Source organism: Sorex fumeus, unplaced genomic scaffold (genome assembly GCF_029834395.1).
Source record: "Sorex fumeus unplaced genomic scaffold, SorFum_2.1 ptg000061l, whole genome shotgun sequence".
Taxonomy (NCBI): Eukaryota; Metazoa; Chordata; class Mammalia; order Eulipotyphla; family Soricidae; genus Sorex; species Sorex fumeus.
The window spans coordinates 59,358,404-59,379,353 of NW_026606118.1; the positions used below are offsets into that span (position 1 = coordinate 59,358,404).

General features: G+C 63.1%; 3 protein-coding genes across 5 annotated transcripts; 1 reads left to right on the plus strand and 2 right to left on the minus strand.

The window, feature by feature from the left end:
• Positions 1–2,574: 2,574 nt before the first annotated feature.
• TOMM6 (translocase of outer mitochondrial membrane 6) lies at positions 2,575–4,544 on the minus strand. The gene is made up of 3 exons (XM_056126426.1): positions 4,339–4,544; positions 3,201–3,304; positions 2,575–2,985 (listed from the first exon to the last, which is right to left on the minus strand). The coding sequence occupies exons 1-2, from the start codon at positions 4,503–4,505 to the stop codon at positions 3,208–3,210; spliced, it is 264 nt and encodes an 87-aa protein (XP_055982401.1). The 5' UTR covers positions 4,506–4,544; the 3' UTR covers positions 2,575–2,985; positions 3,201–3,207.
• A 197-nt stretch (positions 4,545–4,741) lies between these two features.
• Positions 4,742–8,247, minus strand: PRICKLE4 (prickle planar cell polarity protein 4). Its single transcript, XM_056125904.1, has 5 exons — positions 8,128–8,247; positions 7,340–7,477; positions 6,906–7,109; positions 5,392–5,602; positions 4,742–5,078 (listed from the first exon to the last, which is right to left on the minus strand). The coding sequence occupies exons 1-5, from the start codon at positions 8,245–8,247 to the stop codon at positions 4,804–4,806; spliced, it is 948 nt and encodes a 315-aa protein (XP_055981879.1). The 3' UTR covers positions 4,742–4,803.
• Positions 8,248–10,966: 2,719 nt separating this feature from the next.
• Positions 10,967–20,664, plus strand: FRS3 (fibroblast growth factor receptor substrate 3). Of its 3 annotated transcripts, XM_056126422.1 has the most exons (7): positions 10,967–11,157; positions 12,461–12,603; positions 15,004–15,087; positions 16,305–16,491; positions 18,751–18,912; positions 19,432–19,589; positions 19,745–20,664. In XM_056126422.1, exons 3-7 carry the CDS (start codon positions 15,022–15,024, stop codon positions 20,477–20,479), a joined length of 1,308 nt encoding a protein of 435 aa, XP_055982397.1. In that variant the 5' UTR covers positions 10,967–11,157; positions 12,461–12,603; positions 15,004–15,021; the 3' UTR covers positions 20,480–20,664. The 3 variants fall into 3 exon arrangements, with proteins under 3 accessions (XP_055982397.1, XP_055982398.1, XP_055982396.1); XM_056126421.1 differs by lacking the exon at positions 10,967–11,157 and having other exon boundaries at positions 12,482–12,603; positions 14,999–15,087; XM_056126423.1 differs by lacking the exons at positions 15,004–15,087; positions 16,305–16,491 and having other exon boundaries at positions 11,022–11,157; positions 19,454–19,589.
• The last annotated feature ends 286 nt before the right edge of the window (positions 20,665–20,950 follow it).

Sequence of the window (20,950 nt, forward strand, 5' to 3'; positions counted from 1 at the left end):
CCACAGGCACCCTGGCCCGGCCCGGCAGCCCCCTGCCCTGGTAGGCGCTGACGGCACGCACGGGTGCAGGCGACTCTCCTGCGGGACTGCTTCCTGCCTGCTCAGCTTACTCCTACCCCAGGCTTCCAGCCGAGATTTCACCGAAGGGTGTTCGTAAAACTCACCCTGCGAAGCACATTTGATGATTGGGTCCTTCTGGCCTAATTAACTGAGGCATTTTCTAGCTCTGGGTACCTTGTGTGGCCACTTTGATTTTTTCCTGGTAAGTATGCATCACCCTGGTGGTCCTTTTTCTTGAATTTGTTGGGTTGTTTTTTTTTTTTTGCGGGGGAGAGCGAGTGTTTTTTTTGTTTTTGTTTTTAGTTAGAATCTGACATTGAAAAGCACTTTCTAAATGTGACTGACTGAGCTTAGCGTCTTTCATGTCCAGAGTAACTGTCCTCTTGAATTAGAGCTTCGTATTTGTTTAACCAACAAATACCCTAAAGACACCCTAGCCACTGTTGCATTGAGGCCAGTGGTCATTTCAGTGGATTCCTTCCATGGCTAACTTCTGGTCTGTTGCCGTTTTAAACTCTGGTTTAAGAGAACAGGATGGAGGTTGATAGGATTTCGAATCGACCGTGTCAGTAGTCGGAATGGTGAAAAAGAGCCCTTTCATTTACAAAAATAATTTGCCAAATTGGCATGAATTTGAATTGAATGCAGCTCAGTGGTACAGCACTTGCGTTGCCTGTGTGAAGTCACAAAGTCAATCCTCTGCATGGAGGTCAACAAAAAGAAAAAGAGAAATTGTTGGGGGCCAGAGCAATAGTACGGCGGGTTGGGTGTTTGCCTTGCTTGCAGCCAACCCAGGTTCGATCCCTGGCATCCCGGATGTCTCCTAAGCACCGCCAGGTATGGGACAAAAACAACAACAACAAAATTGAAAAATACATCTTTGTTAGATATGTTTGCATTTGGGTTAGGGGTACACATCCGGTGGTGCATGGGGGCTACTCCCATTGTTGCCCGAGGGAAATCCTATACTACCAGGACCCGAGCCGAGGCCCTGGCACGTTATAAGTCCTCTACCCACAACCCCCATCTCCAGCCCTGTTTGCTAAATTCTTGCCACTTTCAAGAATCAAGCCAACTGAAATATGAAACTTGACCTCACTGACATTATGGTTTCATCAGTAATTATTTCCACTTGAAACTAAAACGTAACCAATTTAAATTCACATCAGCTTAAACACCTAATAGAATGCTGCTTTTTTCAAAGTGGTGGGGCTGGATAGTACAGTGGATAGGGCACTTTCCTTGCATGCCACGGACAGCAATCTGATCCCCTAAGTACCACCAGGTGTGATTCCTGAGAAAGCAGTAACCCATAAGCATCACTGGGCATGGCCCAGAGACCAAAAAAGGAAAAGCAAGAAGTTTAAATGAACCTTTTGGAAGCTCTTAATGCTTGCAGAATTCGTATTTTCAGCTTTGAAATTTTTTCAACGAATGGCACGTCAGACAGACGTGAATGTTGTTTCATTTTCGAAGTGGTCGCTGGCATTTCTCGGCTTAGCAGTGGTCTGGTGCAGGTGTAAAGGAATCTAAGGGATCGTCCAGGTTTCCTTTCTGGTTTCCATTTGAGCAGCAATGTCTTCCACCCTCACCCTGACTCTCACAAGGAATTCTTCCTCATGCCAACACAGGAAATAGAAACCTGTATATCACTAATCCCACTATGCTTTTTAAAAAACATGTTCATAGCCAGGGCTATTTCTCTTTGTTCTTCTCCAGTTATAGACTCCAGGGCCTTTCATGTTAAGCCAGCCAGTGGCCTGAATTCACATACGCTTAAACTCCTTCTAAGGGAAGTGACCTAATACAAGAGAATGGTGCTTTTAAAAAAGTGGTAAGAAACCTTCATTGTGTTTAGGAGATTTATGTTGGCAGGATCACAGTGGATAATTTTGTTCTGTGTCCTTTTAGTGAAAATGTCGCTTGAAACCACACATCAGCCACAGGCCACTGTGGTGCATATATCCTGACACTCCTTTACAATCCATGTCCTTTAACCTCCATAGGTGACTTGGCATGGAAAGGCCATTTTTTTTTTAATGCCTGGTAAATCAACAAGAAAAAATTGCCAAGGGAACCTGTCTCCATCACCCCATCTTTCTAAGCCTACACCAGTCTTTCCCATGCCACTTGCATACATACTTCATTTTCAAATAACCCCAAGCCCTGGGCCGGTGGCATGCTGCTTAATCTTAGTGTCAGAACACATCTGTTTCCTTGTGTAAGAAGTGGCTTCCTTAGTGTCACTTTCATACCCCATTCTCCAGGCTTGCTGACACCATGTCAACTCCCTCTTTCTGCTAACAGATCCCTTGGTTAGAGCAACAATGCCCCTGGTGCCTGCAGGACCCCACTGGTGGGTACGCTGGGATGCCTATGCAGCACCAAATGGCCTTGTCCCTAGCATTGCTCAGAAACAGAAATCCCTCAAGAGTGAGCTTTGTTCATCCTGTTAACATCAGTATACAGTGACTGCAGTTTCTGCTTTCTTTTTTCCTTTTCCTGTGAAGCAAACCACCTCTGTCAAGATCCACATTTGGGGCTGTTCTTGTCTCTCGAGAGTAAAACAACACATTTCTATGATTTTTGTAAATCTTGACTTTTTACACCTTGTTTTTGTAAGCTGATGTTTCTTATTAAAAGAATAAAATGGCTGCCTTTGTATGTAGTCTTTATTTCAAATATTGTTTAAATACCATACATAAGGTCAAAGTGCACCCCTCCAGAAACTTGGGGACCATTACAGAACTTCACAAAACAGGATATCACCGCGACTGAAGCCTGAATGCTGCCAAGAGGATGGAGTTCTGAGTGGACTCGTGGGAAGAGGAGGAAACTGGGAAGGTCCCTCTGGATCACATCAGCTGCCATCAGGAAAGCCAGATTAGAGCTGTCTTTGGAAGGTTCTACAGGGATTCCTTGTGCCTGCAATAAGATTTCAGGACAAGAAGGGGGATTAGAAACGTGAATGCACGTGAAATTTAAGAGCTGCAAGCTCTTTTCTCCCAACATCTGGGCACACACTTAACTAGGACTTGCTCCGAGGTTCACATCAAGTCCCTTTCCTTCACTGTGTGATCAGCTGATTGATTCTGCAAGACCCCTCTATGAGCCCTTCACAGCACCCGTGAAGCGCTTACCTCTGGGTTACACCCCAGGCTGAGGTGCCATTAAATCAATGTCGCTCAAGTTCCTGGCCAGCCAAACTCCAGCAGCGAAAAGTCCCAAATTCAGGATCAAGTTCCTGAGAAAGAAATGCATCTCATTAGCCTCGGGGGTGGGTGGGTCAGTGAGTCTGATTAGGTAAAGTTACTGGGGTAGTGTGGGAGGTGGACACCCTTGCCGACGGGAAAGACTGCACTTGAACTTCAGGAGCATTGATGGCTCCGAGGTAGGTCGCCCAAGGCCCACACGGAGATCCATTTAGAGTTGGCTCGTGTCGAACAGGAGCAAAATCGAATGCAAAAGCCAGGGGAGTTGCGGGGGTGAGTGGAAAGAGCGGCAGTGCAGCGGGTAGGGCGCTTGCTTTGCTCTGCACGCGATCGACCTGGGTTCAATCCCTGGCTCCCGAGCCCACCCATCAGGGAATCCCCTGAGCACGGCGCCAGGAGTAAGTCAGCACCGCCGGGTAAGGCCAAGAATAAAAAGAGAGAAAAACAGGGGCCGGGAGGCTGGAGCGATTGATTGCATGCGGCCGACCCCGGGTTCGATTCCCAGCATCCCATAGGGTCCCCCGAGCACCGCCAGGAGCAATTCCTGAGTGCATGAGCCCAGGAGGAACCCCTGAGCATCGCCGGGTGTGACCCCAAAAAAGAAAAAAAAAAAAAGAGGGGCCGGAGCGATAGCACAGCGGGGAGGGCGTTTGCCTTGCACGCGGCTGACCCCCCAGGTTCGATTCCCAGCATCGCATAGGGTCCCCTGAGCACCGCCAGGAGTCATTCCTGAGCGCAGAGCCAGGAGTGACCCCTGTGCATTGCCGGGTGTGACCCAAAAAGCAAAAAAAAAAAAAAAAAAAAAAAAAAAAGAGGGGCAGGGAGGCTGGAGCGATTGCACGCGGCCGACCCGGGTTCGATTCCCAGCATCCCATAGGGTCCCCCGAGCACCGCCAGGAGCGATTCCTGAGTGCATGAGCCAGGAGTGACCCCTGAGCATCGCCGGGTGTGCCCCCAAAAGCAAAAAAGCAAGCAAGAAAGAAGAGAAACAGCTCGGCAGGGGGCCACGACGCGGGCTGCAGGGGCGGCCAGCGCCAGGGTGCCCGGGGAGGGAGGCCCCGCTCACCTCCGGAAGTCGTTCCTGTCGGTGGCGAAGCGGTAGACGCCCCGAAGCCAGTCGCACACGTTGTCCGGCATGTCCGTGGCGTCGGCGGCCCCGGCCGCAGCGCTCACGCCGACCGCGCCGGACGCCATGGCCGCCCCCTGCCTGCCCGCCAGCGGCTTCCGACGCATCGTGTGGGCGCCGCCCGATGACGCACTTCCGGCCGCGCACTTCCGGCGGCCGCCGCCGGGTCGCCCAGGGCGCCCTGGCCGGAGCCGTCCGCAGGGGGAGCCGCGCCCCCGGCCCGCCCCGCGCGTGCTCTGCGTGATCGCGGGCCCGGGCGGGCGGGGGCGCGGTGCGGGGGCCACAGTCCGGCGGCGGGAGGTCCCCCAAAGTTCCCACGAGGCGGCCCGGAACGCCCCAGGGCCGGGTTCGAGGCTGGACGAGGGGCGAGCCTCGAACCCGACCCCCGGGCGGGCGGCGGCGCCCCTAGCTCACGGTGCAGTGCCTCCTGCAGGCGCCGTCCCCGGCGTGGGCGTCCCCGGGGGTCTCCCGGGGCCCGGGAAGCGGCCGGCCTAGGAAAACGCCTTCGGGTTCCGAGTCCGAGGACGAGGAGCAGGTGGGGCAGGGGTCGTCCTCGTGGGGGTCCGGGCCGCCAGGCGCCGGCCCCCCGGCTCGGACCCGCCCGCCCGGACTTCCCGGGCCGGAGCGGGCGGCGGGGGCGGGGGCGGGGCAGGCCTCTCGGGAGCGGCGCCTCGCCTCCCCTGCGGGAGGGAACCCGCAGGTCGGGGGGCGCCCGCCGCGCGCCCCGCCCCCGCCCCGCCCCGCGCCCGCCCCGCCGGCCCCGCGCCGCAGCCCCCCCGCCCCAGGCGCCGGTGGCTCCCCGGCTCGGCGGCGCTCCGGCCTCGGCACGCGCGGTGAGAGCTGCGGGCCCCGAGGCGCGCGGCGGGGCGGGGGCGCGGGGGCCCGGGAGGGACGGGACGGCGTGGGACCGGGGCTCCTGGGGGGCCCGGCCCGGGAGAGCCCCCCCCCACACCAGCCCCCCGCCGCCGCCCCCTCCAGCCCCTTGATCCGCACCTTCTCCGCGTCCACCGGGGGGCGTCCTCCCGAGGGCCAGGGTCGAGCCTGAACCCGAGTAGCGACTCTCAAAGCAGCGGGGGCAGCAGGGGCCGCCCCCCGGCAGGGCATAACGACCCCCTCCCAAGGGCCCGGCGCAGTGCTGGCAGCAGAAGTGGTTCTCGTGCCAGCGCCGTCCCTCGGCCTCGGTGCAGCGCGGGGAGAAGATGAGCTGGGGAGGGGAGAGGGGAGGAGGGGAGCGCAGGGCGCGTCCATCCATCCATTCATTCATTCATTCATCCAGTGACCACGCCTGACAGCCAGATCATGCGAAAGCACGTCTGCAGCGCGTTCGAGCGCCTCGACACTCTCCCCGCGCGGGGAGGGCCGCCGGCCTTAGCATCCCGACTAGCAGGTGGCACGGCGCCCGGCGGCCCCCGGGTCTCCTGGACTCCCAGCCCCGGGTCCTGCGCTGTCCCTGACGCTGGCCGGGCGCGATCGGTGGCCCCCGAGTCTCCTGGACTCCCAGCCCCGGGTCCTGCGCTGTCCCTGATGCTGGCCGGGCGCGATCCGTGGCCCCCGAGTCTCCTGGACTCCCAGCCCCGGGCCCTGCGCTGTCCCTGACGCTGGCCGGGCACGACCGGTGGCCCCCGAGTCACCTGGACTCCCAGCCCCGGGCCCTGCGCTGTCCCTGACGCTGGCCGGGCGCGATCGGTGGCCCCCGAGTCTCCTGGACTCCCAGCCCCGGGCCCTGCGCTGTCCCGGCACGACCGGTGGCCCCCGAGTTACCTGGACTCCCAGCCCTGGGTCCTGCGCTGTCCCTGACGCTGGCCGGGCACGATCGGTGGCCCCCGAGTCTCCTGGACTCCCAGCCCCGGGCCCTGCGCTGTCCCTGACGCTGGCCGGGCACGACCGGTGGCCCCCGAGTCTCCTGGACTCCCCAGCCCCGGGTCCTGCGCTGTCCCTGATGTTGGCTGGGCGCGATCGGTAGCCCCCGAGTCTCCTGGACTCCCAGCCCCGGGCCCTGCGCTGTCCCTGACGCTGGCCGGGCGCGATCGGTGGCCCCCGAGTCACCTGGACTCCCAGCCCCGGGCCCTGCACTGTCCCTGACGCTGGCCGGGCGCGACCGGTGGCCCCCGAGTCACCTGAACTCCCAGCCCCGGGCCCTGCGCTGTCCCTCACGCTGGCCGGGCACGACCGGTGGCCCCCGAGTCACCTGGACTCCCAGCCCCGGATCCTGCGCTGTCCCTGACGCTGGCCGGGCACTAGATCGTGCCATCGGAGACCAATGGTCCGTCCAGGACCTCTGCTCTCCAGGGAAATACTCTCAGTCCAAGATACTCGGGGTGGGGGCGAGGGCGCTGCTCGAGCTGGTGAGGGGTGGGCGCAGGTCCTGCGCTCACTCACGACCGAGCAGAAGGAACAGAACCGTCCCCGGGCCGGTCCCTCCTTCTCCCGGCCGTGCTCCAGGTCACTCCGTGCCCCTGTCCCCCGGACGCCCAACCCGCTGTCCCTCCCCTGGGGGAGGGACGTACCTGGTCACAAGCCGGGCAGCGCGGCCGCAGCAGCTCGGCGTGATGCCGGCCGCAGTAGAGGTGCCCGTCGTGGTGGAAGTAGATGAGGTCAGCGAGGGCCTGGCCGCACGCCCGGCAGGTGAAGCACGCGGGGTGCCAGCAGCGCCGCTGCCCCGCGGGGGTTGCGAACACGCCGGGCTCCCCGGGCCTCAGCGGCTCCCTGCACTGAGCGTGCGCCGTCAGCAGGGGGCGCCCGGGCCGACACAGGGCACCGCGCTCCCGCCGCCAAGCTGTCCCCCAGGCCCGCTCCTCTTTGGCGCACTAAAGTGTCGCACCCTGAGACCCCCCCCCACCACCACCACCACCACCCCCAGAGGCCCAGAAGCTCTGCAGAAGTGAGAGAGCAGTGAGGGGAGGCGGAGAGCGCTGCGGAGGGGCTGGGTCCGGGAGCATACCTGCTCGCAGGTGTGTCCCTCGAGCTTGGGAGGCACCGGGCGGGCCACCCCCTGTCCCAGGGCCTCCTGCCTCCGCTGGGCGCAGAAGAGCCGGAATGCCGGCAGTTCCTCCCCGCCGAGGGCCAGGCAGTAGCGCTCCTGCAGAAAACAGGCCCGCATCCCACCTGGAACCGGGAGCACTCACCCCCCGCCAGCTGGGATGAGGGGGAGTGCGCCCCGGGAAGGTGCAGCTGCTGGGTCCAAGGAGAGATAAGAGCAGAGAAGATTGGGGGAGGGGGCTCCTGGGGGACAAGCGAGTGGTCCCCTCAGCTTTGCTTCTTGGCAACTGTTGGAACCCCAGCCCCCAGCTCTGCAGCCAGAGCTCACTGCCGGGGTCCCCTGCGGCTCTCCCACTGACCCACATGCACCCCTGTTCTGCACCCCTGACTGAGCTAGCTGGGGAGGAGAACCCAGAGCATCCTCCAGGCCCGGCAGGCACTCTCCAGCTAAGCCCGGGTCCCCAAAACGGAACTGTGTTCTAGGTAGCTGCACATCGGACCTCAATAAACACAGTGACAACCCTCCGCTCTGCATTTGTACATTGCATGACCAAGGGTTCACACTAGCTCATGTCCATCCGCTCATGTGCTCTTGCGTCGAGTGGGGAGGCAGCCCCCAAAGATGGGAGCGCTCAGGCCAGGAGGGAGGGTGGTCTTGTCCCATTAGTCCAAGGCTGTCCCCTGCACCCCCCCACCCAGTAAGAGGCGGGGGGGGCGGGAGGGGAGTGGGGTGGGGTGCAGGACACTCACCCCGCTGTCCTGCGGAGGGAGCTGCCGCAGGAGTGTCTGAAGCCCAGGCCACTTGGGCTCCTGGTTAGTTTGCAGGCCAGGGAACTCCAGGCTTAGCGTTGCAGCATCCTGAGGACACATGCAGAGGGGAGGAGTGGAGCGAACTTTCTCCTTAGTCCTCCACGGCCCCCCTTACTGCCCTCTCTGCTGCAGTCGGGAACGGCTCCCAAACCCCCCTTCGTTGGGAGCCCCGGGGGTCAGCACAGAGAGAGTGGGAGGTGGTTCTGAGCTAAAGCATGAGCTGAATCATGAGACCTGAATCGTCAGTGTCCTGTGGCCTCTAGAATAACAGTAGTGTAATGGGACGGGATGGAACCTGGGCCTTCTGCGTTCAAAGCCTGTGTCTCCGGAGCTTTTTTTTTTTTTCGCTTTTTTTGGGGGTTACACTAGGTGATGCACAGGGGTTACTCCTGGCAGTGCTCAGGGAACCATATGGGATGCCGGGAATGGAACCCAGGTTGGCCGCGTGCAAGGCAAACGCCCTACCCGCTGTGCTATCGCTCCAGCCCCCTCAGGAGTATTCTTGTCCCCATCTTACAGATGGGTAAAGCAAGGCCCAGCAAGCATCCATAGTATGCCCGCAGCCACACGGCTGACAAGAGCCAGATCTTGAAGCCCGACCTTCAGACTCGGGTCTCCCAAAATTAAGGTAGAGGAAAGAAGAGTTCCCCCTGGAAGGAGCAGGCATCTGTCCCTGTGGCGTCTCCTCCCACTATTCTCTTCTGGGCATTTGGTTTCCCCACTCCCTCTGCCAGCCTCTCTTCGGGGGGGCCCAATTGAAAGGAGCCGACCAGGGGCCAGAACGCCCTCCTCAGCCCCCCAGCTAGCACAAGTTCCCCTCCCCCCGGTGCTATGTGTCTGGAGTATTCACTTCTTTTTTTTTTTTCCTTTTTGGGTCACACCCAGCCGATGCACAGGGGTTACTCCTGGTTCACGCACTTCCTGGCCGTGCCAGGGGGACCCTATGGGATGCTGGGAATCGAACCCGGGTCGGCCGCATGCCAGGCAAACGCCCTTCCCGCTGTGCTACCATTCCAGCCCCTGGAGTGTTCACTCCTGTGAATACACACAGCCCGTGCTGTGACTCTGTCCCACTGTCTCTCTTTGCTCCCTGCACCTCTCAGCTCCTCTCCTGTGGTTTCTCCGTTTCTCCTTGAGGGACCAGAAACACCTCGAGCTGCTTCTGCCCAGATAATTCTCAGTGTATCTCTTCCTCCGAGGTAGGGTTGGATTGGTTTGTTGTTGCTCTTGCTTTGGCTTTTTGTGGAGTCATACCTGGTGGTACTCGGGGGTTACTCCTGACTCTGCACTCAGAAATTAGTCCTGGCAGTGCTCAGCAGACCATATGGGGTGCTAGGGATCGAACCCAGATCGCACCCTACCCCGCTGTACTATTAGTCTGGCTCCTGAAGCTTTTATTGATCCCATTTTACAGCTGAACCACAACAATGAAGTCACTGGGGTGAGTTCAGAAGGCCAAGGAAAGTTTAGGGGTGCAGAGCGGGGTGTTCATAGCCAAATTCCAGGCTTGGGAGATGGGATGCTAGCAGTTACTCTGCCTCGAGCCCTGAGCCCCCCTCAGCACCCCTCAGTTCCCGGCCCCACACCCACCTTCTTCCTTCCTGTTCTGTCACCAGGATCAGTTTCCTGTGGAAGGCAGGGGAGGCAGTTTGGGGGGGAGGGGGGCTGTTCACACCCAGGGCTCTGGTCGGCACTGTCCAGGCAGCTAGGGAAAGTGGGGTCCATCTGGGCCCCAGAACGGCCCCTACGGGTGAGAGAAAACCCGTCCTACAACCAAACACCCGGGAAATGAGTCTGACCCATCCACCCGCTGCCACCCAACTCTACAGCCCCGGGACCCCATCTACCATGCTGGGTTCCTTCTGGAAACCCCTTCACCTGCCCCGGGAGATAAGTGACAGGCCGAATCCCCCTACACCCACCCAGCAGGTGCTCAGGGCCCCCTTCCCCCACCCCCACACACCGTCCCTGGAGGGCAGTGCCCGAGCGACCCTGAGGACAAAAAGGCCTGGCTGGGAAGGTGTCCGGGACAGTGACCGGAAGAAGAGGGGACAAAAGTGTCCCGTGCACCAAGGGTCATTCTCCACCTTACCATCCCCTCCCCCGTCCTCCTTGAACTTCTCAAGGGGTCCCTCCGGGGTCGCGTTCCAAGGAAGGGACGGCGACTGCACTGGGATCAGCTGCTCTGCTCGCTGCAGGGACCCTCCAGGGGGCCTCGGTCCGGGTCCCCACCCCAGAGGCCTCCAGGCCCGCCTCTGCCCGCCCCGGGGGCGCGGTCCTTCCTCTCTCACGCCCCCCGCGGCACCTGCCCGCCCCGTCTGGCTCGGGGCACCGCGCTGGGCCGGGGCTGCGGGCGAAGGGGAGCTCGGGTGGGGTCGCGGCAAGAGTGCGGCTCCGTGGGGACCGCCGCCCCGCACTGCCGCGCCCCCCCTCTACGCGTCCCCTCGACCCCCCCTTGAGCCCCGTCCCCCTCGTCCCTGCTCCTCCCACCCGGCCTCTCCCTGTTCCCCGCCTCTTCGTCCTGCGCTGCCCTGTCCAGACCCCTCCCCGCCTTCTGGGTCTCTCTTCTCGGCCCCACGCTGCGGCCCCCGAATTTGGTAAAGCCCCCCCGCCCGGCGAGGGGCGGGGCCCCGACAAGCCCCGCCCCTGTCCCCGCCCTCCGGCCCCGCCCCCTCCAGGCCCCGCCCCGCCCCGGCTCGCTCGCTCGCTCAGCCCCGGGCCGGGAGCGCCCTCTGGCGACTGCGCATGCTCCCTGTGCCCGACTGCAAAGTCCTCCAAAGGGACCTTCTAGGCTGCGCGCCCGGCGCCCCCGATCGGGCCGGCCCGCCCGCGGCGTCTCGTTGGTGCGGCTGCCGACCTCCGACCTCGCGGCCGCGGGGCGGGGCGGGGCGGGCCTGGCTGCGGGCGGGCGGCGGCTGCTGCAGCGGGACCCGGGAGCGGGGCCCGGCGCCGCCCGGGCTGCGGGGCGATGTGAGTCGGGGCGCGGCGGGGCGGGGACGAGCCGGGGGCGGGGATCGGGGAGGGCGCGCGGCCCCCACCCCCCTTCCCCGCCACCTGCCGCCGACGCCCCGGGCCGCCCCCGCCCCCACCCGCGGCGGGCACACCCTCGCCGGCTCGGCCCCCTCGGAACTCGCCGCCTCCCGCCCGCGGGTCCCCCTGCCGCACGCCCACCCCCGGGGGGGGACCCCCCCCCCAGCTCCCAGCGCCCCGAGACCCCTCGGAGCCGCCGCGCCGCGCTGCCCCTTGCCCACGCTCGGATCCCCGAGCACGTTCGCGCCGGGAGTGCTCGCGGAGCCCTCGCCTCGCTGCAGCGATCCACGCCAGCGCGGAGTCCCCTCCTCCGCCCTGGCCCGCAGGGACCCCCGAACCGGGCCGGCACGATCCGAGAGCCGGGGGAACAGGGAAAGGAGCCGCCCCCAGCCCCCACCGCGCTCCCCAGCCCCTCTTCCCAGCCCAGCCGCTTCCCAGAGCATCAGCCCACCGAGAAGGTGGGGAGGGGACCTTCGCCCTGGGAAGTCGTCCCAGCTCGGCGCCCCTCGCCCCTCGGGGGACCGTCCTGCACGCCCCTCCAGAACAGGAGGTGGGAGCAGGGCCGCCCTGCAGCCCTGGCTTGTGCTCTTGTCAATCCGAGACTCGGTCCCGATCCCTGCGGTGCTTAATCCGGAGCACTTATGTTCCTCCCGGAGAGGCCTCTCGGGGCTTGGAGCGCACAACGCCCAGGAAGGCTCCCGCATGGGGAAATAAGAGAAAATGTCTTTTTTTTTTAAAGTGGCATTTCTCTTACCAACCGTAACTCGAGGGCAAAAGCGGCACCGCGTACAGATAGATGGCTTTCCCTCAAAGCCAAGACTTTTCGAATGGAATTTGGGGTCCCTGGTCACACCGGGACACTCCGGAGTCACCAAGGAATGAGAATGTTGGTTTCCCAGCTCTGGAGCCAGTGCTCTGTGCTACATTGTCTGTTCCCCTGTTTTTGCTACATTGTCCTGTCCTTTTTGAGGACTGGCATTTCCGAGTTCACATTCTCCGGGAAGGTAAGATGTGACAAGGATTCAGGCGGGGTCCCGAGGCGACTTAGGCTTGGACGCTAGGGCTGACCCCTGTACTGAGTCCCAGGGGCCTGCTCGTCTCCTCCTGCTCATCCTCCGCATTCCATTTCCCTGTCACCCCGAGGAAAGTGTCTGGTGGGGCCCGACAGCAGGTGGGACTTCGGAGCAGAGGCAGGACCGGTGGACGCTGGCCACTAACCTGTAGCCTCTGTCTCCTGTGCCAGGTGAACCCCAGGCCTGCCCCAGAGGGATCCCCGTGACTTCTCCGCAGCCGGCTGCCCACGATGCCACACCAGGACCGGGGAGAATAGAGCGGGGTCTTTCCCCATGCCCCTCCCCTGGTCGGCTCCCCGATGGCCTGGGTGAGGTGAGCCTTGTGTGACTGAGCCCATTCCCCGGACGTTTTCCCTGGCCGCATGCTCAGAGTGGTTCAAGCCCTCATGAGCCCAGCAGGACTCCGTTTGGCTTGGGAGCCACGCTTACTCTGGGACCACCCCGGGTGGGGGGTTGCGGATACTAGATGTGGCGCTGGGACTTGAACCTAGGTGGGCTGTAGGCAAGGCAAGGGTCTTCCCGTGCAGTCTCTGTCCTGCCCGCAGCGGGAGTTGTGGAAGCAAATCATCTCTGCCAGCTCCTGTCTCGCCCTAGGTTGCAAGCTGTTAAGCTTCTGCAAGGGGTGTGGACCCTGCGTTCGTGCCCTTCAGCGGGCAGGCCTGCTCGGACGTCTCCTGTCCTAGACACACAGGCCTGGCCATGTTGCGGTCACACTGAGGGAAGTGTCAGAGAGGAGGCCAGGGCTCCCTCATGGATGCTAAGGCCGGGATACTCCCACAGAGCCTCCCTGGGCCTGAGGATTTATCTTTATTTCAGTGGTGGTGAGGATCAACCCCCCCCCCCCAGGGGACCCTCCCACTAATTCCAAGCCGCCTGGGTGGGGGGAGGGGGGCATCAGTGCAGGGACCTGAGCAAGTGATGCTGCGTGAGCTGACCTGGGCCACCCCAGCGGTGCTTGGGAGGACCGTGTGACACCAGGGACCAAATTGGCCACAAGTGTGGATGTTTAGAAACGTCAAGCTCAGGGGCTCCAGAGAGTCCAAAGGATGGAGTGCATGCTTTCCATGGGGATGTCCCGGCTTGGGTCCCCAGGACCACAGGGGCCCCAGTGCCCGCCCCCCACCCATTTATGGGAACAGTCCTTGAACCCAGAGCCAGAAGTAGCTGCCAATCCCAATGGGTGTGGCCTCAAAACTACCCCTCCTCCCAAAAAATTGTCACTGAAGAGTTCAGTCTTATGAACGTATCTTTTTTGGAGGGGTGGTGAGAAAGGGGCTGCTTGGGGCGGTAGCTGGTGGGTTTTCAGGGGCTGGTGCCAGGCTGTGCTTGGGGCTCACTTTAAGTGGTACTCAGAGCCACGTGGGCCTCGTGCGAGATGAGAGCCTTCAGCCTCGTACCCATCCCTAGAGCCCCTGAATGTATCTTTTGGGGTGGGACACGCTCTAGGGCCACGGTGCTCGGGGCTTACTCCTGGCTCTGCTCAGGGGTCACTCCTTGTGGGGTCCAGGGGACCATGTGGGGTGTTGGTCCAGGTAGACCACAGGCAAGGCCAGTGCCCTCCCGGCTGGACTGTCACTCTGGCCCCGAATGGAACTGCTGATAGAGTGTCGTTTCTGGTTTTCCAATGAAAACACCCACAGGTCCGTGTGAGGTGCAGAGTGGGGTGCTGGTGAGTGTCAGAGAGCTGGAAAGAGGAAAAGGAGAGCTCCAGGCCCAGGCTGGGGGGGGGGGGGGGGTGGGCGCGGGGTGGAGTTTCTTTGCTGGAATGGATGAGGCCTGAGGGCTGCCAGACTTCCGGGTCTGTTGTCCCCCGCCCCCCAGGTTCCCTGTCTTCTATCGGGTCAGCGTTTTCTCCTCGCAAGGTCCGTGCCCTCCACACCCATCCTGAATGTGGGTCCTGCGGCCTCAGGCTTGCTGTCCGGACCCCGGACACCATGGGGGAGCCCCTCGACTGCGTGGGGCTGCCCCACAGCTCGACTTTTTGGTGCCGACTTCAAGACTCTCCTTTTTTTTTCCTTTTTCTGTTTGGTTTGGGTTTGGGGCCACACCTAGCGGTGCTCAGGGCTCACGCCTCCTGACTCTGCAGTCAGGAATCACTCCTGGCAGCGCTCAGGGGACCCGATGGCGTACCCGGGGTGGCCATGGGCAAGGCAGACATATGCCTTCCTCTCTGTGCTAGTTCCCCAGCACCATGCACATTATCCTTCTGTTTTGTTTTCGCTCTATTTTTGCAGTGCCAGGGATCGAATCCAGGGCCTCACACATGCGGGGCAGGTGCTGTACCACTGAGTTGTACCCCCCAATTGCATCATCTATTTTTACTCATATTTGCTTGGGTGGGGGGGCATACCTAGCAATGCTTAGGGCTTACTCCTGGCTCTGTGCTCAGAAGTCACTCCTGGTGGGGCCCAGTGGACTATAGGGGGTGCCAGGGATTGAACCCGTGTCAGCGGCGCATAAGGCAGATGCCCTACTCACTGTACTATCTCGCAGTCTCATTTATCTGTTTTTTTTTTTTTGTGAGGGGGGTGGCAGGCGGGTATGCCAGGGGAACTTGGGGCCACACCCAGCCCCGCTCCTGTTTACTCCTAGCTCGGTGCCCAGGGATTATTCCTGGTGCTTGGGGGACAGTGTACCGTGCCCGCGTCGGCTGCGTCCCCGCTGTCCTGTGTCTCCGGCCGGCCTGACCCTCTCCCATCTCTGCCTAGGGCAGGCCAGCTGCTCTGACACCATGGGGAGCTGCTGCAGCTGCCTGAACAGAGACAGCGTCCCGGACAACCACCCCACCAAGTTCAAGGTACCACCAGAGCCCTCTCCCCTCGGTTCCCTGCATGGCCCCCTGGGCTCAGGCACCAGGCTGTGGCGGGGGTGTGGCGGCCGGGGCCGGGGTGAGGGCTGCTGCTTATAACGTCCTGAGCTCAGGGCCACGGAGGGGCCCAGGCCCTGCCTTGTGTGTGCGACTCCTGTGACGCCGCCACCTGGCAGCCACCAGCATGCTTTCCTAGTAGTGATGAGCCCTTGTCCTGGTGTGTGTGTGTGTAGCTGTGCCTGGGGTGTGTGTGTGTGTGTGTGTGTGTGTGCGCGTGTGTGTGCGTGTGTGTGTAACTGTGCCTGGGGTGTGTGTGTGTGTGTGTGTGTGTGAGATGCCTCCACCTGGCAGCCACTAGCATACTTTCCCAGTAGTAGTGAGCTCTGGTCCTGGGTGTGTGTATGTGTGTGTGTGTGTGTGTGTGTGTGTGTATGTGTGTGTGTTAGCTGTGCCTGGAGTGTGTGTGTATGTGTGTGTATAGCTGTGCTTGGTGTGTGTGTGTGTGTGTAGCTGTGCCCAGCACTTGGGAGTTACAGGCTGGGCCTCCTCTCCAAGGCAGGGGGGCCCCCGGGCCTGTCTGTCTGTGTGTGTGTGTATGTGTGTGTGTGCCTGGTCCTGGGTGTGTGTGTATGTGTGTGTGTGCCTGGTCCTGGGTGTGTGTGTGTAGCTGTGCCTGGTATGTGTGTGTGTGTGTGTATGTGCCTGGTCCTGGGTGTGTGTGTGTGTGTAGCTGTGCCTGATGTGTGTGTGTGTGTGTGTGTCTGTGTGTGTGAGAGATGCCTCCACCTGGCAGCCACCAGCATGCTTTTCCAGTAGTAGTAAGCTCTGGTCCTGGGTGTGTGTGTGTGTGTGTGTGTGTGTGTGTGTAGCTGTGTGTAGCTGTGTGTAGCTGTGTGTAGCTGTGCCCAGCACTTGGGAGGCACAGGCCGGGCCTCCTCTCCAGGCAGGGGGGACCTGGGCCTGTCATGGGCCCCACCGCCCCAGGGTCTCAGAATTGAGCTGGAATCCGGAGCCTCCCCCCCTTCCTTGGGGACTTGGTGGGGGTTCTTCAGGTCACCCGACTTGGACCCTTGGAGGCCGGTGCCTTTCCCTCACTGCCCGCCCACCGGCCCGCATGCCAAAGGGGGACTCCCTGGGGCAGTCCCAGAGAAGGGAACCCCCCCAGCTCGCTCACTGACCCTCCTGCGCCCCGCCCTGCCCCCCAGGTGACGAATGTGGACGATGAGGGGGCGGAGCTGGGCTCGGGCGTGATGGAGCTGACGCAGTGCGAGCTGGTGCTGCGGCCGGCGGGGCGCGAGCCCGTGCACTGGCCCTACCTCTGTCTGCGGCGCTACGGCTACGACTCGAACCTCTTCTCTTTTGAGAGCGGCCGCCGCTGCCAGACGGGCCAGGGTGAGTCCCGCCGGGCCGCGCCCCCGAGGCACCCGCCGGAAGTCGTGGCTGTCGGGGTGGTGAGGGGCAGGGCCTGTTGGGGAGCCCCCCGGGCAGGGTCCCGCAGCCCCGAGTGAGTGGGGTCCCCGCCCAGGCCCTTCTCTCCAGCCTGAGCTGTGCCCAGCAGGGGGGACCTGGGCAGGGACAGGGGTCACGGAGCCCTTGGGAAGGGCCAGTGCTCCCAGGCCAAGACCTGCAGGGACAGCGAGTGATCCCTCCCCGCTTCTCCCTCCAGGGTCCGGGTTCCCTGTGTGGCCTCCAAATTAGGAGCAAGCGTTTTCTTGGGGGGCGGTGGGGAGTCGGTGCTCAGGGCTGACTCATGGCTCTGAGCCCCGGGGGTCACTCCTGGTGGGGATCGGGATGGGGGCTATATATGGGGTGCTGGGGCTCAAACCCGGGTTGGCCATGTGCAAGGCAAGCACCTCCCCGCTGTACTTCCGGCTCTGGGCAGCCCCAAGGAAAAACTTTCTGCTGAAACTCCCACCTCAGCCTCTGGCCCCCCCCCACCCCCCACCCCAGGGGGTGATCCGAGGCCAGGCAGGGTCTGGGTGACCTGGCCTGGAAGGAAGAGATACAGGCAGTGGTAACTTCTAGGTTCCTGATGTGCACCCTGACACTCGAGAGGTGACCCTGTGTCCCCCGCCAGCCCCAGGTGGGGGGCGCGGAGAATCTGGGATTTTCTGCTTTGTCCCTGCAGCCAGAGGTCCAGGTGTCCTAGGCTGCTCTGCCAGCCTTTGGGCCCTGCCCGGGCTCCTGGCCGGGGGTGCGGGATCGGGGACAGCGGAGGGGAGAGGAATGGGCCTCTCGCCAGGCTTCTGCCCCAACTGTGCTCTCAGGGGGCAGGTGTTGGCCACGGGACTGCGGGCAGTGCTGAGACCGGGGAGGGGCTGCTCCCTCCCTTCGTAGCTCCCCTGGTGCTTCCTCCAGGGGCTGCCAAGCCCCCTGCCTCCCAGGTGCTCCTGTGGCTCCAGAGGCCTTCCTCGCCAGAGGCTACTGCAACAGCCTGTTCTCTCCTGCCCATCCTCTCCCAGCCTCTGTTCTCTGCACACTATCCAGATCGGAGGTTCTTTTTTTTTTATTTAAATTTATTTATTTATTTTTTTTTTGCTTTTTGGGTCACACCCGGCAATGCACAGGAGTTACACCCGGCTCTGCACTCAGGAGTTAACTCCTGGCGGTGCTCCAGGGGACCCTATGGGATGCTGAGAATCGAATGCCCGGGTCCGCCGCGTGCAAGGCAAACGCCCTACCCGCTGTGCTATCTCTCCAGCCCGGAGGTCCTTTATTTTTTTATATTTTGGGGTTTAGGTTCCACACCTGGTGATGCTTCAGGGCTGATTCCTGACTCTGCACTCAGGAATCACTCCCGGCGGTGCTCGGGGGACCACTTGGGATATGCCCAGGATGGAACCTGGGACGGCCGGGTTGGAAGGCAGACGTCCTCTGCACTGTGCTATTGCTCCAGTTGCCCCCAGATTTCGCACCCGCCCGGCCACCCCCCCCATCCCTGCCACAAACCACCTCCCAGTCTGGACCTGCTGTTAGGGGAGGGTAGTGCTGAGTCCGAGGCTGGTGCCCATGCCCCTGGGTGTTGAGAGGTGCCCTGAGTCACAGTGTAGTCAGTCCAGTCTTGCTGTCCTCCGTCTCTGGAGTGGGCATGCTGGCTGTGCTGCGGGACCCCACCCTTACCTGGCTGTGTGTGTGTCCCCTTTCCTGTCCAGGAGTGTAAGCTCCATGCTGGCAGGGGCCGGGCAGCTCGGCTGGGGGCTAGGCCTGTAGTGCGCTGGACCAGACCTCTGGCCCTCAGAAATCTTAGAGGAGGTTCAGGCAGAGGTCAGTGAGGTGCTTGGACGCAGCTCGTCTTTCCTAGGGACAAAGGGTGGGCAGAATCCGTCTGTTTAGGAACCAAATGGGGTGCTGAGGAGCGAACTAGGGTCCGCTGCCTGAAAGGCAAGACGCCCTACCCACTGTGCTATCTCTCTGGCCCTCCGCTGGGTTTTGCTTCTCCTCCCTCGGCCGGGTGCTCTCACATCCTTGTCCGTATCACCTCCCCGCACGGCAGGACAGGGGAACTGGCAGGGAACCCGCCCCCTCCAGGAGCACTGGGTCTCCCCCAAGGACTGGGGACAGGAAGGAAGGGCTCGTCTGACCCCTGCAGGCCAGGGCGGGGGTGCAGGGTGCATGCCCCCCTCTCACCCTTCCCCACCTTTCCTCCCTCAGGGATATTTGCCTTCAAGTGCTCCCGGGCCGAGGAGATCTTCAACCTGCTGCAGGACCTGATGCAGTGCAACAGCATCAACGTCATGGAGGAGCCCGTCATCGTCACTCGCAACAGCCACCCGGCCGAGCTCGACCTGGCCAGGGGCCCCCCGCCTTCCAGTGGTGAGGAGACCCCCCCTCCCTTCCCCCACCCACACGCAGATATCCACCGCGAAGGCACCGGACCAAGCGGACGCTTGGGGCTGGCCAGTGGTCCAGGGACCGTACCCCCGGGGGCGGTGGATGAGGTCCGGCCTCGGCCTCGGCCAATCAGGCCCCGGGCCCCGCACTGGTGCCTCAGCCTCCTCCGAGCATCCACTGACGGCCCGCCGCCCGCCGCGGGGAGACGTTTCCATGGCAACGGCAGTCTGGCGCGGCAGCGCCGCCCTCCCACTCCCGACTGGGTCACACCCCTGCACCTCTCTTTCCCCCCTGCTGGGTCCGGGTCCGGTTCTGACGGTTCCGAGTTTCGGGTGCAGGGGTGGGTGGCGACAGGTGCGCAGGTGCGCCCGGAGCCGCGCGCTGACCCTCCCCCCCCACTCCCCCAAGAAGGCAAGGGTCGGGCCGGAGGGCAGCGGTGGGCGGAGGGAGGCCCTCACCCCCCACCCCCTGCCCGACCCGGTCCCGTCCCGTCGTCCCCAGCCCTCGGCTACACCATCTCCAGCTTCGCCAACGGCTTCCCCGGCTGCCCGGGGGAGGGCCGGCGCTTCTCGGCCCCCCGGCGCCCCTCCACGAGCAGCCTTCGCCACCCCTCCCTGGGGGAGGAGTCCACGCACGCCCTCATCGCCCCGGAGGAGCAGGTGAGGGTGCGCCACCCCGCGCGCGCGCGGGGGCGGGGGTGGGCGTTGCGCGCGGGGCGGGGGGGGGGGGGGACTGGGGGGGCCGGGCGCCCGGGACCCCCCTGCCCCCCGCCCACCGGCTCACGCCCCCTCCCCGCCCTCTCGCCGCCGGGCAGTCGCACACCTACGTGAACGCGCCGGCCGGCGGCGAGGACGCCCCGCGCCGCAGCCTGCAGCCGCTGCCCGCGGGCAGCCCCGACGCGCGCGTCTTCCTGCAGCCGGGCCGCGTGAAGTTCGTGCTGGGCCCCACGCCCGCGCGGCGCCACGTGGTGCGCTGCCAGGGCCCGGGCCACAACAACAACGAGGGCGCGTCCGAGTGCCCCGCGCGGCCGCAGTGCACCTACGAGAACGTGGGCGGCGGCGGCGGGGGCGGCGCGGGGACCCCCGGCGGCGGCCTGGCACAGCGGCGCGCCGCGCTCCTGCACTACGAGAACCTGCCCGCGCTGCCCCCCGTGTGGGAGGCGCCGGCCAGCGCCGCCCCCGCCAGCGGCGACGACCCCCGCGACGGCCTCACGCCCTCGTCCACGGGCGCCGCCGACGGCGACGGCGACGAGACCCCCCTGCAGAAGCCCCCGCGCGCCCGGCGCGGCGCCCCGCGCGTCTTCAGCTTCGACTTTCGCCGGCCGGGCCCCGAGCCCGCGCGGCCGCTCAACTACATCCAGGTGGAGCTGAAGGGCTGGGCCGGGGCCGAGCGCGCCCCGGGACCCCCCAGCCCCCCGCGCCGCGCCGACGCCTACGCCGTGATCGACCTCAAAAAGACCGTGGCCATGTGCAACCTGCAGCGCGCGCGGCCCCGCGACGACGGCACCGCCCGCAAGACGCGCCACAACAGCACCGACCTGCCTGTGTAGGGGGGCCCGGCCCGGCGCCCCCCGCCCCCCGAACCGCCCCCGCCCCGCGTGTGTTCGTTTCGGTTGAGATTTGGAGACCTTTTGTACCTGTTGATTTTATTTATCAGTTTATTTTTCTATTTATTGTTTTAAATGTAACTTAACATATTTATTATTAATATAATTATTTTTAAATTCCGGCGTGGCTCCGCAGGGCGTCAGTGAGGTTCTTGAGGGTCAGCCAGGCCGGCCGGCGTTGGGCAGCGGGGGCGAGGTCCGCTCCGGTCCGGGTCCGGCCGGGCCGGGCCGGGCCGGGGGATGCTTGATCCCAGGAGGCCGGGACACCCCGGCTGCAGGGAGGGAGGGCGCGTGGAGGCCCCCTTTGGACCCCACCCGGCGTGGTCGGCAGTGGACACAGGGGCTACTTCCACGCTCCGGGGTCACTCCTGGCGGCACTCAGGGAACCCTTGGGTGGAGGGGTTGGAACCCGGG